General features: G+C 46.5%; 1 protein-coding gene across 1 annotated transcript in view; it reads right to left on the reverse strand.

Moving 5' to 3' along the window:
- Positions 1-20,410, reverse strand: part of FAM83C (family with sequence similarity 83 member C) — a 34,064-nt gene that overhangs the window by 4,441 nt on the left and 9,213 nt on the right. The window contains exons 2-3 of the mRNA XM_048820020.2: positions 14,442-14,609; positions 7,456-7,580 (exon numbers count right to left, since the gene is read on the reverse strand). Of these exons, the coding sequence (XP_048675977.1) occupies positions 7,456-7,580; positions 14,442-14,609 (293 nt within the window). The remainder of the gene's footprint in view (positions 1-7,455; positions 7,581-14,441; positions 14,610-20,410) is intronic.

Genomic DNA, 20,410 nt, shown 5'->3' on the forward strand with positions numbered 1-20,410 from the left:
TGTCCACATTGCCTCTTTGTGGCACCAGCTGGCTAGAAGCTGCTGCCGTTTCCCAGGTGTTCTTTGACCTGTGGTTATTGTCACTGGATGTCTCTGATTGGTCCAGCTTCTCGCCCTCACTGCCATAGTGTAGATGCTTGTCATCTCAGCCTCTGTAATGTGCGGCCTCTCTGGATATGCCAGTGAAAGCGCTTGTTAATCCTCACAACCTTCTGGGCAAGATTAATGCATTGAGCTCTCGTGTGGCCCCTTGATGTAATGCTGGGCACACACCGGTTTTGTTCTGGTGCCAACCCAGTGACTGGTCGAGTTGCTCCTGGTTTGCATTGCTTGGCAAGATGAGATTTAGGCTTCCTGCCTTCGCCTTTCAAGCCTAACTGACTGGATATTCGGTTGTTTCCCTTCTACCCTTACTGGGTTCATTCTAAACTATGGCCAGAGAACACAGAACCTGCTGGAAATCCAGAGGAAAGAATAATTCAAAACAATAAGGTCAGTTTGATTATGTCCATTGTGTCATTATGGGCACTAGGGAAATAGCGTGCCTTCTTGGAGAGCTCCCAGTCTGACCATGGGAGGAGGACGTGGCTGGGTTTGTTGGCAGAGTGGGGAGCATAGCAAGAGGGGAGATCTAAGATGTAGGCCAGGGCAAGGCCTTGGAGGAGGGAACTAGAAATGTAAACTTGTTGCCAGTAGACAGCTTGAGGTGACATGATCAGACTGGCAGGGGAGTGAGGACAGGGCACAGACAGCTGCAGTGGCCCAGGAGCCAGCAAACAGAGCTGTAAAGAGGGAAGTCTGAGTGGGAATTCTGTTGGAGGAGAAAGTATTTGTATTTGGTTTTGTATTTGTAGGTGTAGAGGCTTGTAGGGGCTTTGTGCTGGGAGAGAAGCTGAGCCCTGATTTGGGGGAGGAGGGGCGGGGCGCTTCTCTGACTAGGGGTCCTATAAAGGTAGCCAGCCAGTCAGGCAGCGGCACAGGAGCCAGCAAACAGAGCTGTGAACAGGGGAGTTTGTCTTGTGGTGCTTGTTTGGGGTTTGTTTTTGCTGTGGGTGCTGGTGTTTGGGTGTGGTTTGTGCTTCCCAGATTAACAGGGTTTAGGTGGGAAGGCTATGACAGATACAGAGGCAGCAGTGGGAGTGACCCATGTAGTGGAAGACGCAATGAGGATGACTGGATGTGGAAGCTGCGGTATGTCCATGATCCTGGAGGGGGCACCTGGTAAGAGTTTTGTCTGCATGAAATGCCGTCTGATAGAGCTGATGGAGGAAAAGATCCGAGGTTTGGAGATGCAGATGGAAAGTCTGGTAGAGTTTAGGAAGGGGTTCGAGCAGATTATGGAGCAAAGATATGAGGCATCTGAAGGGAAAAGCTGAGACTTGCAGGTGGAATCAGGGCTGGGGAATTCTGAGGGGAGACTGGGTGAGGAAAGTGGTCAGTGGAAGCATGTGACTAAAAGAACCAAGCAGAGGAAAAGACGGGCTAGTGAAGGAGAAATAAAGCTCAAGAACAGGTTTGCAGAGTTGGAAAATGAAGAAGGGGCTCAGCAGGTAGTCACTGAAGGTGGAAGGGCAAGGAAGAAGAGAAGAGCAGCTAGTCCTCTAGGAAAAGGGGAAGAGTCAATGGAGATTACACCAAATATGAGCTCCAGGAGGATACAGGATGGGTTAAAGAGGATTACAAGGGAGAATAGGAATGGAAAGAACTTGCAGCCAGAAGGAACAGGGGATAGACTGGATAATAGCACCGTCACTAGGAAAAGGCAGGTCTATGTGATTGGGGACTCTTTAATGAGAAGTATAGACAGGCCTGTAACCAGAGCTGATCCAGAGAATAGGAGGGTGTGCTCTCTTCCAGGTGCTAAGATACGGGATGTAGACCTGAGGTTGAAAAGAATTCTAAAGGGAGCAGGAAAGAATCCCCTAATTATCCTTCATGTGGGAACAAATGATACGGCTAGATTCTCACTGGAAAGTATTAAGGGAGACTATGCTAGGCTGGGGAAGACGCTTAAGGAAATCGAGGCTCAGGTGATCTTTAGTGGGATTCTGCCTGTTCCTAGAGAAGGGCAACAAAGGTGTGACAAGATTATGACTGGTTTCAGAGTAACAGCTGTGTTAGTCTGTCTTTGCAAAAAGAAAAGGAGTACTTGTGGCACCTTAGAGACTAACCAATTTATTTGAGCATAAGCTTTCATGGGCTAAAACCCACTTCATCAGATGCATGCAGTGGAAAATACAGTAGGAAAATATATATACACACAGAGAACATGAAAAAATGGGTGTTGCCATACCAACTGTAATGAGACTAATCAATTAAGGTGGGCTATTATCAGCAGGAGGAAAAAAACTTTTTATTATGACTATCAACAGATGGCTTAGGCAGTGGTGCTATAAGGAGGGCTTTGGGATGTATGGCCACTGGGAGGTATTCATGGACAGAGGACAGTTCTCTCAGGATGGACTTCATCTGAGTAGGGAAGGAAATAGACTTCTAAGATGGAGGCTGGCACAACTGATGAAGAGAGCTTTAAACTAGGAATTTGGGGGAGAGGGTTGGGAGATGTCCAGGTAATCTCCATGCCGGATTTTAGCATTGAGAGGAAAGAAAATGAAGTAAGAAAGGATACAGCCGTGGGTAGGAGGAAGGGCAGTGTAGATACCAGTCTAATAGGTTATACTGGCTGCAGAATGACCGTGCCTAATAGGGTACAGAATGTGAGTGAGGCCAAACAGCAAAAATAAAGATGTTTGTACACTAATGCGAGGAGCCTAGGTAACAAAATGGAGGAACTGGAGCTACTGGTGCAGGAAGTGAAACCAGATATTATAGGGATAACAAACATGGTGGAATAGCAGTCATGACTGGACTACAGGTATTGAAGGGTATGTGCTGTTTAGGAAAGATTGAAATAAAGGTAAAGGTGGTGGAGTAGCACTGTATATCAATGATGAGATAGAATGTAAAGAATAAGAAGCGATGGAATGGATATGACTGAGTCCGTCTGGGCAAAAATTAAATTGGGGAAGAAAACTATTAGAGCCTCCCCTGGGATAGTGCTTGGGGTGTGCTATAGACCGCCGGGATCTAATTTGGATATGGATAGAGCCCTTTTTAATGTTTTTAATAAAGTAAATACTAATGGAAACTGTGTGATCATGGGAGACTTTAACTTCCCAGATATAGACTGGAGGACGAGTGCTAGTAATAATAATAGGGCTCAGATTTTCCTAGATGCGATAGCTGATGGATTCCTTCAGCAAGTAGTTGCTGAACCGACTAGAGGGGATGCCATTTTAGATTTGGTTTTGGTGAGTAGTGAGGACCTCATAGAAGAAATGGTTGTAGGGGATAGTCTTGGCTCAAGTGATCATGAGCTAATTCAGTTCAAACTGAACGGAAGGATTAACAAAAATAAATCTGCAACTAGGGTTTTGGATTTCAAAAGGGCTGACTTTCAAAAATTAAGGATATTAGTTAGGGAAGTGGATTGGACTGAAGAATTTATAGATCTAAAGGTAGAGGAGGCCTGGGATTATTTTAAATCAAAGCTGCAGAAGCTATTGGAAGCCTGCATCCCAAGAAAGGGGAAAAAAATCATAGGCAGGAGTTGTAGACCAAGCTGGATGAGCAAGCATCTCAGAGAGGTGATTAAGAAAAAGCAGAAAGCATACAGGGAGTGGAAGAAGGGAGGGATCAGCAAGGAAAGCTACCTTATTGAGGTCAGAACGTGTAGGGATAAAGTGAGACAGGCTAAAAGTCAAGTAGAGTTGGACCTTGCAAAGGGAATTAAAACCAATAGTAAAAGGTTCTATAGTCATATAAATAAGAAGAAAACAAAGAAAGAAGAAGTGGGACCGCTAAACACTGAGGATGGAGTGGAGGTCAAGGATAATCTAGGCATGGCCCAATATCTTAACAAATACTTTGCCTCAGTCTTTAATAAGACTAAAGAGGATCTTAGGGATAATGGTAGCATGACAAATGGGAATGAGGATATGGAGGTAGACATTACCATATTTGAGGTAGAAGCAAAACTCAAACAGCTTAATGGGACTAAATCGGGGGACCCAGATAATCTTCATCCAAGAATATTAAAGGAATTGACACATGAAATTGCAAGCCCATTAGCAAGAATTTTTAATGAATCTGTAAACTCAGGGGTTGTACCGTATGATTGGAGAATACCTAACATAGTTCCTATTTTTAAGAAAGGGAAAAAAAGTTATCTGGGTAGTTATAGGCCTGTTAGTTTGACATCTGTAGTATGCAAGGTCTTGGAAAAAATTTTGAAGGAGAAAGTAGTTAAGGACATTGAAGTCAATGGTAAATGGGACAAAATACAACATGGTTTTACAAAAGGTAGATCGTGCCAAACCAACCTGATCTCCTTTGAGAAAGGAACAGATTTTTTAGACAAAGGAAACACAGTGGATCTAATTTACCTAGATTTTAGTAAGGCATTTGATACGGTGCCACATGGGGAATTATTAGTTAAATTGGAAAAGGTGGGGATCAATAGGAAAATTGAAAGGCGGATAAGGAACTGGTTAAAGGGGAGACTACAACGGGTCCTACTGAAAGGTGAACTGTCAGGCTGGAGGGAGGTTACTAGTGGAGTTCCTCAAGGATCGGTTTTGGGACCAATCTTATTTAATCTTTTTATTACTGACCTTGGCACAAAAAGTGGGAGTGTGCTAACAAAGTTTGCGGATGATACAAAGCTGGGAGGTATTGCCAATTTAGAGGAGGACAGGGATATCCTACAGGAGGATCTGAATGACCTTATAAACTGAAATAATAGTAATAGGATGAAATTTAATAGTGAGAAGTGTAAGGTCATGTATTTAGGGATTAATAACAAGAATTTTAGTTATAAGCTAGGGACGCATCAATTAGAAGTTACGGAGGAGGAAAAGGACCTTGGAGTATTGGTTGATCATAGGTTGACTATGAACTGCGAATGTGATATGGCCGTGAAAAAAGCTAATGAGGTCTTGGGATGCCTCAGGAGAGGTATTTGCAGTAGGGATAAGGAGGTCTTAGTACCGTTATACAAGGCACTGGTGAGACCTCACCTGGAATACTGTGTGCAGTTCTGGTCTCCCATGTTTAAGAAGGATGAATTCAAAATGGAACAGGTACAGAGAAGGGCTACTAGGATGATCGGAGGAATGGAAAACTTGTCTTATGAAAGGAGACTCAAGGAGCTTGGCTTGTTTAGCCTAACAAAAAGAAGGTTGAGGGGAGATATGATTGCTCTCTATAAATATATCAGAGGGATAAATACCGGAGAGGGAGAGGAATTATTTAAGCTCAGTACCAATGTGGACACAAGAACAAATGGATATAAACTGGCCACCAGGAAATTTAGACTAGAAATTAGACGAAGGTTTCTAACCATCAGAGAAGTGAAGTTTTGGACTAGCCTTCCAAGGGAAGCAGTGGGGGCAAAAGATCTATCTGGCTTTAAGATTAAACCAGATAAGTTTATGGAGGAGATGGTATAATGGGATAACATGGTTTTGGTAATTAAATATTCATGGTAAATAGGCCCAATGGCCTGTGATGGGATATTAGATGGGGTGGGATCTGAGTTACCCAGGAAAGAATTTTCTGTAGTATCTGGCTGATGAATCTTGCCCATATGGTCAGGGTTTAGCTGATCGCCATATTTGGGGTCGAGAAGGAATTTTCCTCCAGGGCAGATTGGAAGAGGCCCTGGAGGTTTTTCGCCTTCCTCTGTAGCATGGGGCACGGGTCACTTGCTGGAGGATTCTCTGCTCCTTGAAGTCTTTAAACCACAATTTGAGGACTTCAATAGCTCAGACATAGGTGAGAGGTTTTTCGCAGGGGTAGGTGGGTGAAATTCTGTGGCCTGCATTGTGCAGGAGGTCAGACTAGATGATCATAGTGGTCCCTTCTGACCTAAATATCTATGAATCTATGAATCCAGGTGGGATGTGTCCAGGTTGGGGACAAGCAGTTAGCCATTGGCACAGAAAAAAAGGGTCTCATATTTTGGTATGTTGTAAAGAAACTCGGAAGATTTGCCTTAGCTGTGAGGGGGAGGAGTCAGACATGAACTCTGGACTGGGGTGTCAGCAATGACACTAGTCTGGAAGGAGAGGTGTTAGGAGAGGAAGAGTTGGCTTTAAGCCGTATTAAGCTGGAGCTGTTGGTAACCATTCAGGAGAGCGAGCCTGGGGCGCAGGGCTGCACACAGGGAAGCAGGTCTGTGACCTGTCAGCTTGGAGAAGACAGTTAAGTTAACATGAGCAAGTGCAGCCATGTAGGCTAAACTGCTAAAGGGCAGAAAGGGCCAAGGACAGAGTCTGAAGGATCCGGACAGAGCAGGAAAAGGGGCAGCAGCAGGAGACACGGAAGGAGCATTCTTGGAGGCGGGAGGACAGCATTCCAAGGAGGAGGGAACGATAGTCGCAGAAGCAGCAGAAAGTCTGAAATTCAGCCAAGTCAGCAAGATCCTGGGCAGAAGCACGAGGGTTCAGCAAGTGGAGAGGGCTTCAGGAGGGAGTTGATAGTGGTTATGAGGCAATGGGGGTGTAGCCTGGGACTCAATAAGGGGGAAGTAGGGCTGCTTTGTGAGGAAGTCAGCAGAATCATAGAATATCAGGGTTGGAAGGGACCTCAGGAGGTCATCTAGTCCAACCCCCTGCTCAAAGCAGGACCAATCCCCAATTTTTGCCCCAGATCCCTAAATGGCCCTCTCAAGGATTGAGCTCACAACCCTGGGTTTAGCAGGCCAATGCTCATACCATGGAGCTATCCCTTAAGGAGGAGAAGATGAGTTTGTGGTGAAGGAAGCCCCAGTGGCCCACGGAGACTCTTCGGGGCTGCTCAGCTGTTCAGGAATAAGAGTGGGGGAAGCAAATGCTGGATGTAAACCAAGGCAGAGGGTCAGTGGGGAGGAAGAGCAAAAGAGTGGCTTGGAGGAGAGTGTGGAACAGAGGGTGTCAAGTCCAGTCAGAGATGAGGAAGCAGGGAGCCATGGGCAAGGGTGCAGTTACGAGCAGCAACAAAATTAGATATTGCTCGATTGAAGGTTATGGAAGGGCCAGCTGGGAGGTAGAGAGCAGGGTGGGAGTGGGCAGTATTCAAGGAAATAAAGTGGTGATCAAAAGTGGAAAAGATCACTGCCATGTGAAGACAACCAAGTCCAGGGAGTGGCACTGGTGGAGTGTGTGTGCAGTGGGAGAGTTAATGCAGTCTGCAGGTCAAACAGTAAGGTAAGTGCAGAGGCTAGAGGTTGGGTGAGCGATCAGCATGAAAATTGAAGTAATTGACAATATGATGAAGAGAGAGAGCCATGTGTCGAAATCAGGCAGGAAGAGGGTGTGAGGGATGTGGGTGAGATTATGAAGTTGGTTTCTCTGTGACAATGAATGTTTGGCCCAATGTCTCTGGGTTTTAGAGGCGCAAACTGTGATGTCTCACCTGTATGTACCAGCAAGAACGTGGTCACAATCTATCAGTACAAACTTCTCCAGAACTTGACCTGCAAATTTCTTGCCTGCTTTACTGTAATATGTGTCTCCACTCACACACCGCACTCGCATGTTCTGAAATCAGAGGATGAAATATGGATTGAGCCAGATTGAATAGAGAAAGCTAAATCTTTTCTTTCTTAACAGATTTCTTTATGTATGATAACCTGAGTGACAAGCTATCTGACAGTGACCCCCGGTCCTGAAAGGAGGGAAGCAGCAAGGCATCGAGTGTTTTCTGGCTACTGCGTTCCCTACAGTAACAGAGTTTTCTATCAAACTGCCTGCTGCTTGAGGATCATTTAATGAAATAAAAATACCAAAAATCAATGTGGTGTTGTTAGCACCTTACACCACAGGTTATACAAGATCTTGGCATGAAGAATTTGTCCTTCTAGATCATTTATAGAAGTTATAAATCGATATAGTTTCTACCACATCATTTATACAATTATCGAATAGCACTGGCCTAAGAACCCACCCCTGCAGAACCCACCAGAAAGACACCATTAGTTGATGATTCCTCATTCACAGCTACATTTTGAGATCTCTCCGTTAGTCAGCTTTTTAATCCATTTAATATATACCATACAGATTCCGGGTAGTGTTAGGGTTTTGTTAGTCATGCAGTACAAACGCCTTTGTCATAAATATAAAGGGAAGGGTAAACCCCTTTAAAATCCCTCCTGGCCAGAGGAAAAATCCTCTCACCTGTAAAGGGTTAAGAAGCTAAAGGTAACCTCGCTGGCACCTGACCAAAATGACCAATGAGGAGACAAGATACTTTCAAAAGCTGGGAGGAGGGAGAGAAACAAAAGGTCTGTCGGTATGCTGCTTTTGCCGGGGATAGAACAGGAGTGGAGTCTTAGAACTTTTAGTAAGTAATCTAGCTAGGTATGCGTTAGATTATGATTTCTTTAAATGGCTGAGAAAAGAATTGTGCTGAATAGAATGACTATTTCTGTCTGTGTGTCTTTTTTGTAACTTAAGGTTTTGCCTAGAGGGATTCTCTATGTTTTGAATCTAATTACCCTGTAAGGTATCTACCATCCTGATTTTACAGAGGTGATTTCTTTACTTCTATTTACTTCTATTTCTATTAAAAGTCTTCTTGTAAGAAAACGGAATGCTTTTTCATTGTTCTCAGATCCAAGGGATACAAAGCTGGGAGTTTGGGTCTGTGGTCACCTATGCAAATTGGTGAGGATTTTTACCAAACCTTTCCCAGGAAGTGGGGTGCAAGGGTTGGGAGGATTTTGGGGGGAAAGACGTGTCCAAACTATGTTTCCCAGTAAACCCAGTTAGAGTTTGGTGGTGGCAGTGGATATTTCAAGGACAAAGGATAAAATTAATTTGTACCTTGGGGAAGTTTTAACCTAAGCTGGTAAAAGTAAGCTTAGGAGGTTTTCATGCAGGTCCCCACATCTGTACCCTAGAGTTCAGAGTGGGGGAGGAACCTTGACAGCCTTACATAATTCTAACTGTATTATTTCACAGTTACCTTTATCAGCATGACTTGTAATCTTGTCAGACAACATTATTAGGGTTATTAGCTGCCTCACCAGGGTGAAACTGTCCTGAGCCTAACCACATTTCTAGCTTGCACAGGGTATTTTGGTGATCCTTCATAAAATCAAAGACGTGTAGGACTGGAGGTCAAATAGTCAAATAATTCAGTCCCCTGCATTCAAGGCAGGACTAAGTAATAACTGGACCATCCCTGACAGGTGTTTGTCTAACCTGCTCTTAAAAACCTTCAATGACAGAGATTCCACAACCTCCCTGGGCAATTTATTCCAGTGCTTAACCACCCTGACAGGAAGTTTTTCCAAATGTCCAACCTAAACCACCCTTGCTGCAATTTAAGCCAATTGCTTCTTGTCCTATCCTCAGAGGTTAAGCACAACAATTTTTCACCCTCCTCCTTGTAAACAAACTTTTATGTACCTGAAAACTTATGTCCCCTCTCAGGTTTCTCTTCTCCAGACTAAACAAACCCAAGTTTTTCAATCTTCCCTCATAGGTCATGTTTTCTAGAATTTTAATAATTTTTGTTGCTCTTCTCTGGACTTTCTCCAATTTGTCACATCTTTCCTGAAATGTGGCACCCAGAACTGGACACAATACTCCAGTTGAGGCCTTATCAGTGAGGAGTGGAGCAGAAGAATTACTTGTTGGGTCTTGCTTATAAGACTCCTGCTAATACATCCCAGAATGATGTTCTCTTGTTTTGCTCCAGTGTTACACTGGAGACTCATATTTAGCTTGTGATCCACTATGACCCCCAGATCCCTTTCTGCAGGACTCCTTCCTAGGCAGTCGTTTCCCATTCTGTATGCGTGCAATTGATTGTTCCTTCCTATGTGGAGTACTTTGCATTTGTCCTTATTGAATTTCATCCTATTTACTTCAGACCATTTCTCCAGGTCATTTTGAATTTTAATCCTATTCTCCAAAGCATTTGCAACCCCTCCCAGCTTGGTATCATCTGCAAACTTTATAAGTGTACTCTCTATGCCATTATCTAAAACACTGATGAAGATATTGAACAGAAGCATGACTGTGAACCACTGACAACTACTCTCTAGGAACTGTTTTCCAACCAGTTATGTACCCACCTTATAGTAGCTTAATCTAGGTTGCATTTCCCTAGTTTGTTTATGAGACGGTCATGTTAGACAGTAGCAAAAGCGTTACTAAAGTCAAGATATACCACATCTACCGCTTCCCCCCATCCACAAGTCTTGTTACCCTCTTACCAGCCTTGGTTATGCTATAGAGTGACCCCAGCACACACCCAGGTCTTCCCCCAGAAATGTATGTCCTGTACGACCCAGCCCTCTCCTGGACAGTACAAATATATTGACAGGTTTCAGAGGAACAGCCGTGTTAGTCTGTATTCGCAAAAAGAAAAGGAGTACTTGTGGCACCTTAGAGACTAACCAATTTATTTGAGCATGAGCTTTCGTGAGCCACAGCTCACTTCATCAGATGTGTACCGTGGAAACTGCAGCAGACTTTATATACACACAGAGAATATGAAACAATACCTCCTCCCACCCCACTGTCCTGCTGGTAATAGCTTATCTAAAGTGATCAGCAGGTGGGCCATTTCCAGCACAAATCCAGGTTTTCTCACCCTCCACCCCCCCACACAAATTCACTCTCCTGCTGGTGCTAGCCCATCCAAAGTGACAACTCTTTACATAATCAAGTCCGACTTGACAAATAGCCCGACTTGACAAATAGCCCGACAAATAGCCCGACTTGATTATGTAAAGAGTTGTCACTTTGGATGGGCTAGCACCAGCAGGAGAGTGAATTTGTGTGGGGGGGTGGAGGGTGAGAAAACCTGGATTTGTGCTGGAAATGGCCCACCTGCTGATCACTTTAGATAAGCTATTACCAGCAGGACAGTGGGGTGGGAGGAGGTATTGTTTCATATTCTCTGTGTGTATATAAAGTCTGCTGCAGTTTCCACGGTACACATCTGATGAAGTGAGCTGTGGCTCACGAAAGCTCATGCTCAAATAAATTGGTTAGTCTCTAAGGTGCCACAAGTACTCCTTTTCTTTTTACAAATATATTGTGAGCTAGTAGTAATGGAGGATTTTAACTTCCCTGATATCTGTTGGAAGATTATTACAGCAAAACATAATATGTCCTGCACATTCTTAGCAGGTTTAAGAGGATAACTTTCTGAATCATAAAGTTGGGGAAACAACTAGGGGGTCATTCATTTTGGATCTGGTTTTGACCAACAGGGATGAATTAGTTGTGAACGTGAAGGTGGTCGGGAACTTGGAAGGAACTGATCATCATGTGATAGAATTCAAGATCCTGTGGAAAGGAAGGCATGAGAACAGCAAAACAAGGACACTGGACTTCAGAAAGGCAGATTTCAACCAACTAAGAAATGGTAGGCAAGGCCCTATGGAAAGATCAGTTGGGAAGAAAAGGAGTCGAAGGAGGCTGGTAGTTCTTAAAAGATGTAATACTGGCGGCTGAACATCATGCAGTTCCAACGCAGAGGAAAGATAAGAAGATCTGCAGGACGCCAATGTGGCTGCACAAGGAGCTTTCCAGCTATCTAAAACCCAAAGCCAGTTTTACTAAGAACAAACCATGATTTCAGCTTAATTTCCCTTTTTGACAGGGTAACTGGCCTGGTGGACAGGGGGAATGTGGTGGTCATAATATACGTGGACTTCAGCAAGGCTTTTGACACAGTCCCACATGACAGTCTCATAAGTAAGCTGGAGAAATGCAGGCTCAGCGGAACTACATACATAATGCATGGATATATACATCATGGATACATAATTGGTTTAAATAACCTCAAACAAAGTAACTATTAATGGAATTATGTCAGATTGGAGGAAGGCCTCAAGCGGGGTTCTAGAGGGATCTGTTCAGGGTCCAGTGTTATTTAACATCTAAAATTCAGACGGTTCTTGATAAATTGGAGAACTAGGCTATAGACAACAAAATGAAATTCAAAAAAGATAAATGGAAGGTGCTACACTTACGGAAGAAAAACCGAATGCACAAATACAGAATGGGGGGAAACGGGCTTGGCAGCAGCACTGCTGAGAAGGATTGGGGAGTTGTGGTGGCTCACAACCTCAGCGTGAGTCCGCAAATGCAATTTTGGGCTCCATTAATAAGAGGCATAGCATGCAAATCACGGGAGGTGATAGTACCGCTTTACTCAGTGCTGAGTAGGCCTCAGCTGGAGCATCGTGTCCAGTTTTGGTCACTAATATATAAAAAGGATGAAGAGAAACTGGAAAGAATCCAGAAGCAAGCGACAGAGATGATCAAAGGGATGGAATACAGCCATATGAGCAAAGGCTGAAGGAACTGGGCATGTTTAATTTGGAAACGAGGAGATTAAGGGGGGACATGCTAGTGGTCTTCAGATACTTGAAAGGCTGCCATAAAACGGATGGAGAAAAGTTGTTCTCTCTTGCCACAGAGGGCAGGCCAAGAGGCAACGGGCTCAAACCACAGCAGAGCAGATTTAGATTAAATCTCAGGTAAAAACCTCCTAACTGTAAGAACAGGAGGACAATGGAAGAGACGCCTTGGGCGGTCCTGGAATCTCCTTTGCAGGAGGTTTTCCAAAGGAGGCTGGAGAGCATCTGTCTTGGATGGTTTAGATTCAACAAATCCTGCATCTTGGCAGGGGTTACACTAGTTGACCCCTGCGGTCCCTTCTAGCCCTGTGGTTCTATGATTAAGTCAGTTATTCCTAGGGGAATAATATGCCAGTTTGTTATTTTAAATAGTTGTCCAGACACTTCAGATGAAACATACTGGATTAGATAAAACAATAAAACAAATTTATTAACTACAAAGAGATTGATTTTAAGTGAATACAGGTAATGAGGCATAAGTCAGAAATTGTTCTAAGAAAATAAAGATAAAACTAGTGCCTTACTAGTGCCTAATTTAACAAACTATATTAGATTCAAAGCAAAGTTTTCTCACCACATGTTTTCAAGCAGTCCTACCAACCAAACTTTTTAGGTGAAGGCCCCTCCCCCAGAGATAAAGGGCTGCTTTCTTTGTCTCCTCAGGTGCCGTTAACATGATGTGCAGGGAGAGATAGGCATGGTGCCTTGGGATCTCTGCCATTTCTTTTTATAGTCCTGTCCCTGCTTTGAGAAGCATTTCCATCTGGGAGCAAGGCAACAGGCAGTCTGTGTGGAAAGAAACTCCATGCTGTTTCTTTGCTAAGATGTAGATTTTTGCCCCTGCCAAAAAAATGGCCACTGAGGCCAGGTCTACACCACAGATATATAGAACTACGTCGCTCCGTGGTGTGAAAAATCCACCCCCCCTCAACCTCACCCCTCGTGTAGACTGCACTGTGGGGGAGGGCTTCTCCCGTTGACATAGCTCCTGCCTCTCGTGGAGGTGGATTAACTACACCGACGGGAGAAGCTCTCCAGTCATAAGAACATAAGAATGGCCATACTGGGTCAGACCAAAGGTCCATCTAGCCCAGTATCCTGTCTACTGACAGTGGCCAATGCCAGGTGCCCCAGAGGGAGTGAACCTAACAGGCAATGATCAAGTGATCTCTCTCCTGCCATCCATCACCAGCCTCTAACAAACAGAGGCTAGGGACACCCTTCCTTGCCCATCCTGGCTAATAGCCATTAATGGACTTAAACTCCATGAATTTATCCAGTTCTCTTTTAAACCCGGTTACAGTCCTAGCCTTCACAACCTCCTCAGGCAAGGAGTTCCACAGGTTGCCTGTGCACTGAGTGAAGAAGAACTTCCTTTTATTTGTTTTAAACCTGCTGCCCATTAATTTCATTTGATGGCCCCTGGTTCTTATATTATGGGAACAAGTAAATAACTTTTCCTTATTCACTTTCTCCACACCACTCATGATTTTATAGACCTCTCTCATATCCCTCCTTCGCCTCCTCTTTTCCAAGCTGAAAAGTCCTGGCCTCTTTAATCTCTCCTCATATGGGACCCGCTCCAAACCCCTACTCATTTTAGTTGCCCTTCTCCGAACCTTTTTGGCATAGCAGTATCTTTACTAAAGTGGTGTTGCTGCGGCACTGTATGTGAAGACAAGCTCTTAGCAGATAATGGTCCATCAGTCTTGTTTACGCCTGCCTGAGGTATCAGCTTGCCCTCTGTCTCTGAGGAACTGGGTTAGCCACTCCCCAGACTTATCTGGAAAACATATTTTTAGTCAGCTTATGATTATAACTCCACATATAATGCTGCTATGTGCATTTTGCCTTGATATTATTGATCAACATATTATGAGTTTTTAAATGACACCTCACAAGGCATACCTTGTACAAACATTATTACAATAGGGTGTGTGAACACAGGGGTATATTCTGTCATACATACCAATTGCATTAACTTTGTACACCACCTAAAGGAATGCTGCAAACTTACTGGGAAATGGTCCTTGTTAAGAGCCATTTTACTGCACATCTCTATAAAATACTTTAAGTACTTCTCATCAAGGATCAGGTAAACAGGGACACGTCGCCTGCTTGAAGCTTCCATCAGGTCACAGAGTATCTCCATGTCTGTGAAGAGATCCATGACGACCGCGATCACCTAGCCAGAAAACAAACAAGAAGGCCCAACTGAAGGAGCATTCCAAGATGGACACGGCTGTGGTAGGTAGCTTCCCAGCCGAAAAGGGGAGGAAGCAACACCTCAGAGACCTGAATGCCATAAAATATAAGGACTCAGGGCTGATGTACACTGGAAAGTTAAGTTGACCTAGCTACACCACTCAGGTAATTAAACCATGTAAGTCCTAGTGTAAACAGCGCTAGGTTGACAGAAGAATTCTTCCATAGATCTAGCTACCACCTCTTGGAGAGGTGGATTATTACAATGATGGAAAGAAAAGGAGTACTTGTGGCACCTTAGAGACTAACCAATTTATTTGAGCATGAGCTTTCGTGAGCTACAGCTCACTCCTTCCATCGCTGTAGTAAGCATCTACACTACAGCACTGCAGCTGTGCCATGCTAATGTTTCTAGGATAGAGGTACCCTTGGAGTACTAAAGTACTAAATAGTGGAGTGCCAGGGGACAGGTCCTAGCACTTTTCTCTATCCACCTGGAGGCAGGATGTTGAGGGCCTCACACAGGGCTGCAGGCTGTTGCCAAGCCTTGACTGTCTTTCAATTCATAATAAAGAACCTGGACTTGGTATCAGCGAGAGGGAGCAGCAAGGTGGCAGCATTACCATGCTCATCCCCACAGTATACTTAGGACTGCAGCATAGTTTGGCTAGAAAAACTGTGAGAAAATTCAGAGGGACCTAACCAAGGTAGGGGAATGGATAGCATGGCAGCAGATGAAAATACTGTGGATAAGTATACAGTAATAACAGTAGAAAGAACAATTTGAATTGCTCCGACATATTGTAGGGTTCTAAATTAACTGTAACCCACCAGAAAAAGACCTCATTCCATGAAGAGCTCAGCTCAGTATGCCTTGGCAGCCAAAAAAGAAATAAAACATTAGGGTGCATAAGGAATTGGATAAAAAATAATATGGGAAATATCATGCCATTCTATAAATGAATGGCACACCCATCCCTGTGTTAGTATGTGCATTCTGGTCACCCCATCTCAGAAACTACGTAGCAGACAGAACGGTTCAGAGGTGAGCAAAGAATGATGGAAGGTTTGGGAAAGATTGAAAAGACTGGGAATGTTTAGATTAGGAAGCAGACAGAGGGAATGTTAGACGACTTGGAGAAGGTGAATTGAGAACTGCTATTTAACACAGAGAAAGGGGATAACTCAATGAAATTGAAAAGCACAATATTTAAGAATGATAAAAGGAAATACTTTTTACGGAATGCAGAACTAGCCTGTGAAACTCATTGCCACAAGATATCATGAGGCCAAGAGCTTAGCAAGATTCAGAAAAGGACGGGACATTCATCCAGTCAGTGTTTCTCAAACTGACCTAGATGAACTGGGGGTCCCCGAGGGTACTCCAGGGGGGTCCATGGACACCACCACTGATCAACTCCTTCCCCCTCCCTTCCTCCCTCCCAGTGCCTCCTTCACACTCGGGAACAGCTGTTCCCCGGCACGAAGGAGGTGCTGGGAGGGAGGGGGAGGAGCGGGGATCCTGGCTCCGCACCGCTCCCAGATGTGGCCAGCATGTCGCTGCAGCCCGGGGAGCAGGGGGTCTCTGCGTGTTGCTCCCGGCCCAAGTGCCGACTCTGCAGCTTCCATTGGCTGGGAACTGCAGCCAATGGGAGCTCTGGGGGCAGTGCCTGTGGGCAGGAGCAGCGTGTGGAGACCCTTTGGCCCCCCACTCCTAGGAGCCACTGTCAGAAGTATTTGCTGGTCGATTTTGGGAGCTGCCCAAGGTAAGCACCGCCCCCCCCCGTCCTCTCCCGCACCCCAACCCCCTACCCCAGCCCTGAGTTCCATCCAGCACCCAAAGTCCCTCCCAGAGCCCACATTACCTCCCACACCCAAACTCTGAGCCCAGAGCCCAACCCGTTCACCCCCTCATGCACCGCAAACCCCTGCCCCAGCCTAGTGAAGGTGAGTGAGGGTGGGGGAGAGCGAGCGACAGGAGGAGGGGAGATTGAGTGAGCGGGGGCATGGCCTCGGGGAAGAGGGTGGGACAGGGGCTGAGCGGGGGGCCTTAGGGGGTTCCTGAAAATTTTTAAATCAAAATGGGTGTCCTCGGGTTGTTAAAGTTTGAGAACTGCTGATCTAGGTAATAAAGATATCTGCAGGTACATTATATAGGATAAAAGTATATAAACCCTCCAGCTTCAGAGCAAAAAAAACCCAACCACTGACTGACAGGGTCAACTTCCCCCATGGACATGTTGGTGCATAACTGTCTGACAAAGCACAGAATAGTCAGGTAACACTCGTGTGGGAGATGGGGAACCAATGTTCAAACTCCTGCTCTTCCTGATTTGGAGCAGGGCTTGAACCTGCATCTCTCACATATTACATGAGTGCCCTGACTGCCAGGCTATTGTCTACTCTGGGCTCATAGGCTGATTTTTCATGAACATTTCTAAAGGCCTTGGTTTCATTACACATTGTGGCGGACATCTTCACACTTTTCACAGACCAGATATTCTTGCTTTCTGGCCAGCCCCAGTGATGAGCTGCCAAAATCTTAACAACCGGTTCCCTCCTCACCCCGCGAGGGGGTTGTGGCCCACCCCTGCCCCATCCAACCCCCCACGTTCCTTGACGCCCCTCCCCCTGGGACTCCTGCCCCATCCATCCCCCTCCCCTCTCCCCTGACTGTCCCCAGAACCGGGCAGGAGGGTCTCGTGGGCCACCATAGTGGGTGCCCACCCTGACCCTAAGAGCCAGAGGGACCTGCCGGGGGGGGAGGTGGGGAGTCCTGGCATTGCTTACCTGGGGCAGCTCCCAGGAAGCATCCGGTAGGTCCCTCTGGCTCCTAGGGGTGGGGTAGTGTAGCTGGGGGGGAGTGGTCACTCCCCCCCGATCACATCAAAAGTGGCACCTTAGGCACCGACTCCGTGGGTGCTCCAGCCCCGGAGCACCCACGGGGAAAATTTGGTGGGTACAGAGCACCCACCAGCAGCTCCCCGCCCTGCACCCACCCCCAGCTCACCTCACCTCCGCTCCGCCTCCTCCCCTGAACGTGCTGCCCCGCTCTGCTTCTCCGCCCTGGCTTCCCACGAATCAGCTGTTCACGTGGGAAGCCTGGGAGGGGCTGAAAAGCAAGTGGCACCTTTGCCCTCAGGCCCAGGGAGGCAGAGGCGGAGGCGAGCTGGGGCTGGGAGCAGTTCCCCTGCACCCCCCGGGGTTACCTGCTGCTGCGCGGGTGGCCCTCCTCACGCCCCTCCCCGCCCCACCCTAGCTTACCTCCGCTCCGCCTCCCTGGGCCTGAGCACGAAACTGCCGCTTGCTTCTCAGCCCTCCCAGGATTCCCACGTGAACAGCTGATTCACAGGAAACTCGGGGGGCAGAGAAGCAGAGCGGGGCAGCGCGTTCAGGGAAGGAGGCGGAGGCAGAGCGTAGGTGAGCTGGGGCCGGGCATGGGGCGGAGAGCTGCCGGTGGGTGCTCTGCATCCACCAAATTTTCCCCGTGGGTGCTCCAGCCCTGGAGCACCCACGAAGTTGATGCCTAAGGTGCCCCTTTTGGCCAGTTGAATTTAGAAGCCCTTTTAACAACCGGTTCTAGCGAACCAGTGCGAACCGGCTCCAGCTCACCACTGGCCAGCCCTAATGGGAAGCCACATCAAGGGGTGCACGTCCTGCTGTCATAGCTTGTGGGGGGTGATGGTCCAGTCTCTAGACAATCTCTGTTATTCACCAGGCCCTGGGCTTAGTTTTTTCAAGACTAAACCAAACAACCCCATGATTCTCAGAGTAGGCCTTTGGGCTCCAGCACCCTGTTTCTCTCTATGGCTCTACTGACTTCAGACTCTTGTTAGGGACTTCAGGGAGCAATGCAGCTAGTATCTACAGCAACACAGGGTAGCATGTGTTAGTCAGCTGGAATACAGTATTGGCAAGTCCTTCGGTCAGCATGGAAAAGCCAAGCTTAAGTCCGCGTCCATATTGGCTGAAGCAACTGCCTCGTTATTCCATGGTCTCCCAGAATCCATCTCCGCTGATGTCTCTCTGACTCTGTGTGCAAAGAGTAAAATGATACCCAGTCACTGTTCCATCCTCCATAGCCAAAACACTACAGTCCTCTGGGCCTTCACATCTCTCACCTCCGCTGGGCAAGACAAGAACTAACCCTGCACCCCCTGTAATAGTCTGGACAGGTCCTAATCCCACTCCCACACCTGTTAATTCACAAAGAGTGAAGCTGAATGCAGGTTAAGTAGAACTTTATGAAACCCCATGTATTGCTCTGCCCATGTGGCTGAGTTGCTTCCAGCCCAACTCCTCACCTTCCCTGTTCCCTTGTCCTGCCAATAATAGTCCCTTCCAGGGAACACTGGCCCTCTGACTCCGGTTTCACTGATCATGATACATCTTCCCTATTTCACAAACATTTTAATATAAACATTAAAAACAAAGAATTGATACCCAGACCCCAACCCTGTGTCTCTTTGGCCCAATGCTGCTAGCACATAGCCGAGTTGCATTCTCATCTTTACCACAGACTCAGCTGGTCCAGTCTTTGAGATGGTTTGTTCTCCACAACAAGCGACCATAGTGGGTGCAACCTCTCTGTCTCCCTGTCACCTGTCTCAGAGACGAGCAACCTGTCTCTGTGAAGTCTCTTCCCTCCCTGTGGGGCTGGCCTCTGGATGGTTCTGTCCCTTCTTTCTGTGATGATCTTGGTACACTCTCTCTGGGTGCTGAGTCTGCTGGCTTGTAAATGCCTCCTGTTCCTTTGGCTCACTTGTCCCTTGCGTAGTCACTCCGTATGCCCTGGGTGCCACTGTACCCCTCATGACTCCTTTGGTCCACTCCTCTGGTGTCTCTCTAAGGCTGGATCCAGGGCTGGTAGGTCCTTGGCTGACCTGTTTGTACACTAGGGCCTGCTTTCTCCAATTGTTGGTCATCTGTTCTCGGTGATATCTCCAGCCTTTTGGCTTCAGTGGGTCTCCCCTCACTGGAAGCAGGGTTTTGGTCCTTTGCCCCACCAGAGCCCACGTTGCACTGTTTTGGCAGCCCTGTGTTGGGGTATTTCACTGTTCCAAAAATGCTAACAAGGGATCTAATTAGGAGAAACATTCTTATGTAGCAGTCTTTTAGCTGTTTTCACAGGTGACTCCACCTTATCCTTACTCTGTGGGTATGCTGGGGAAGAGGTGGTGGTCAAACTCCCATTTTCATTCAAATTCCTGTCATAGACTGGGCCATAGGCAGTCAGACCTCATGGTCAGAACAGAGGTAGCCACGCTTAGTGATCAGAGCAGGGGTGGGGAACTGGAGGTCAGCAATGGAGACAGAGATGGGAGTCAAGCCCAAGGTCATCACCAGAGTCAGTAGCCAAGGGCGGGGAACAGAAGCAGGGATCTGAAACAAAGCAGGAGGGCAGGAACCAGGAACGGGATAAGAAGGTAGGAATCAGGAACAAGACAGGGCTGAAGATTCACGTGAAAAGGCAGTGTCAGCTGTAGCAGCCAGCCAGGAATACATCTAGTTGCTTGGACAACTTCCTGTGTCTCCTGGCTTGAATAGCGAGTCTGGGCCATTTGGAGGGGCTGGATATCTCCTCCAACTGGGGGCTTTGTGGGCAGTGTCTACAGTGAGCTAGGGCCCACCAGCCCACAGTCCTGCTGGCACTTGTGAGCTGCTGTGTGGTGCTCTGGTCTGAGGACTGCCTGGAGATCAGCAATCCCTTGAATTCTTCTGAGGCAAAGCGATATCCATTGTCTGTGAATACAGGGTCCAGTAAGCCGTATCTCACAAAGC

This window comes from Caretta caretta, chromosome 13 (genome assembly GCF_965140235.1).
Source record: "Caretta caretta isolate rCarCar2 chromosome 13, rCarCar1.hap1, whole genome shotgun sequence".
NCBI lineage: Eukaryota > Metazoa > Chordata > Testudines > Cheloniidae > Caretta > Caretta caretta.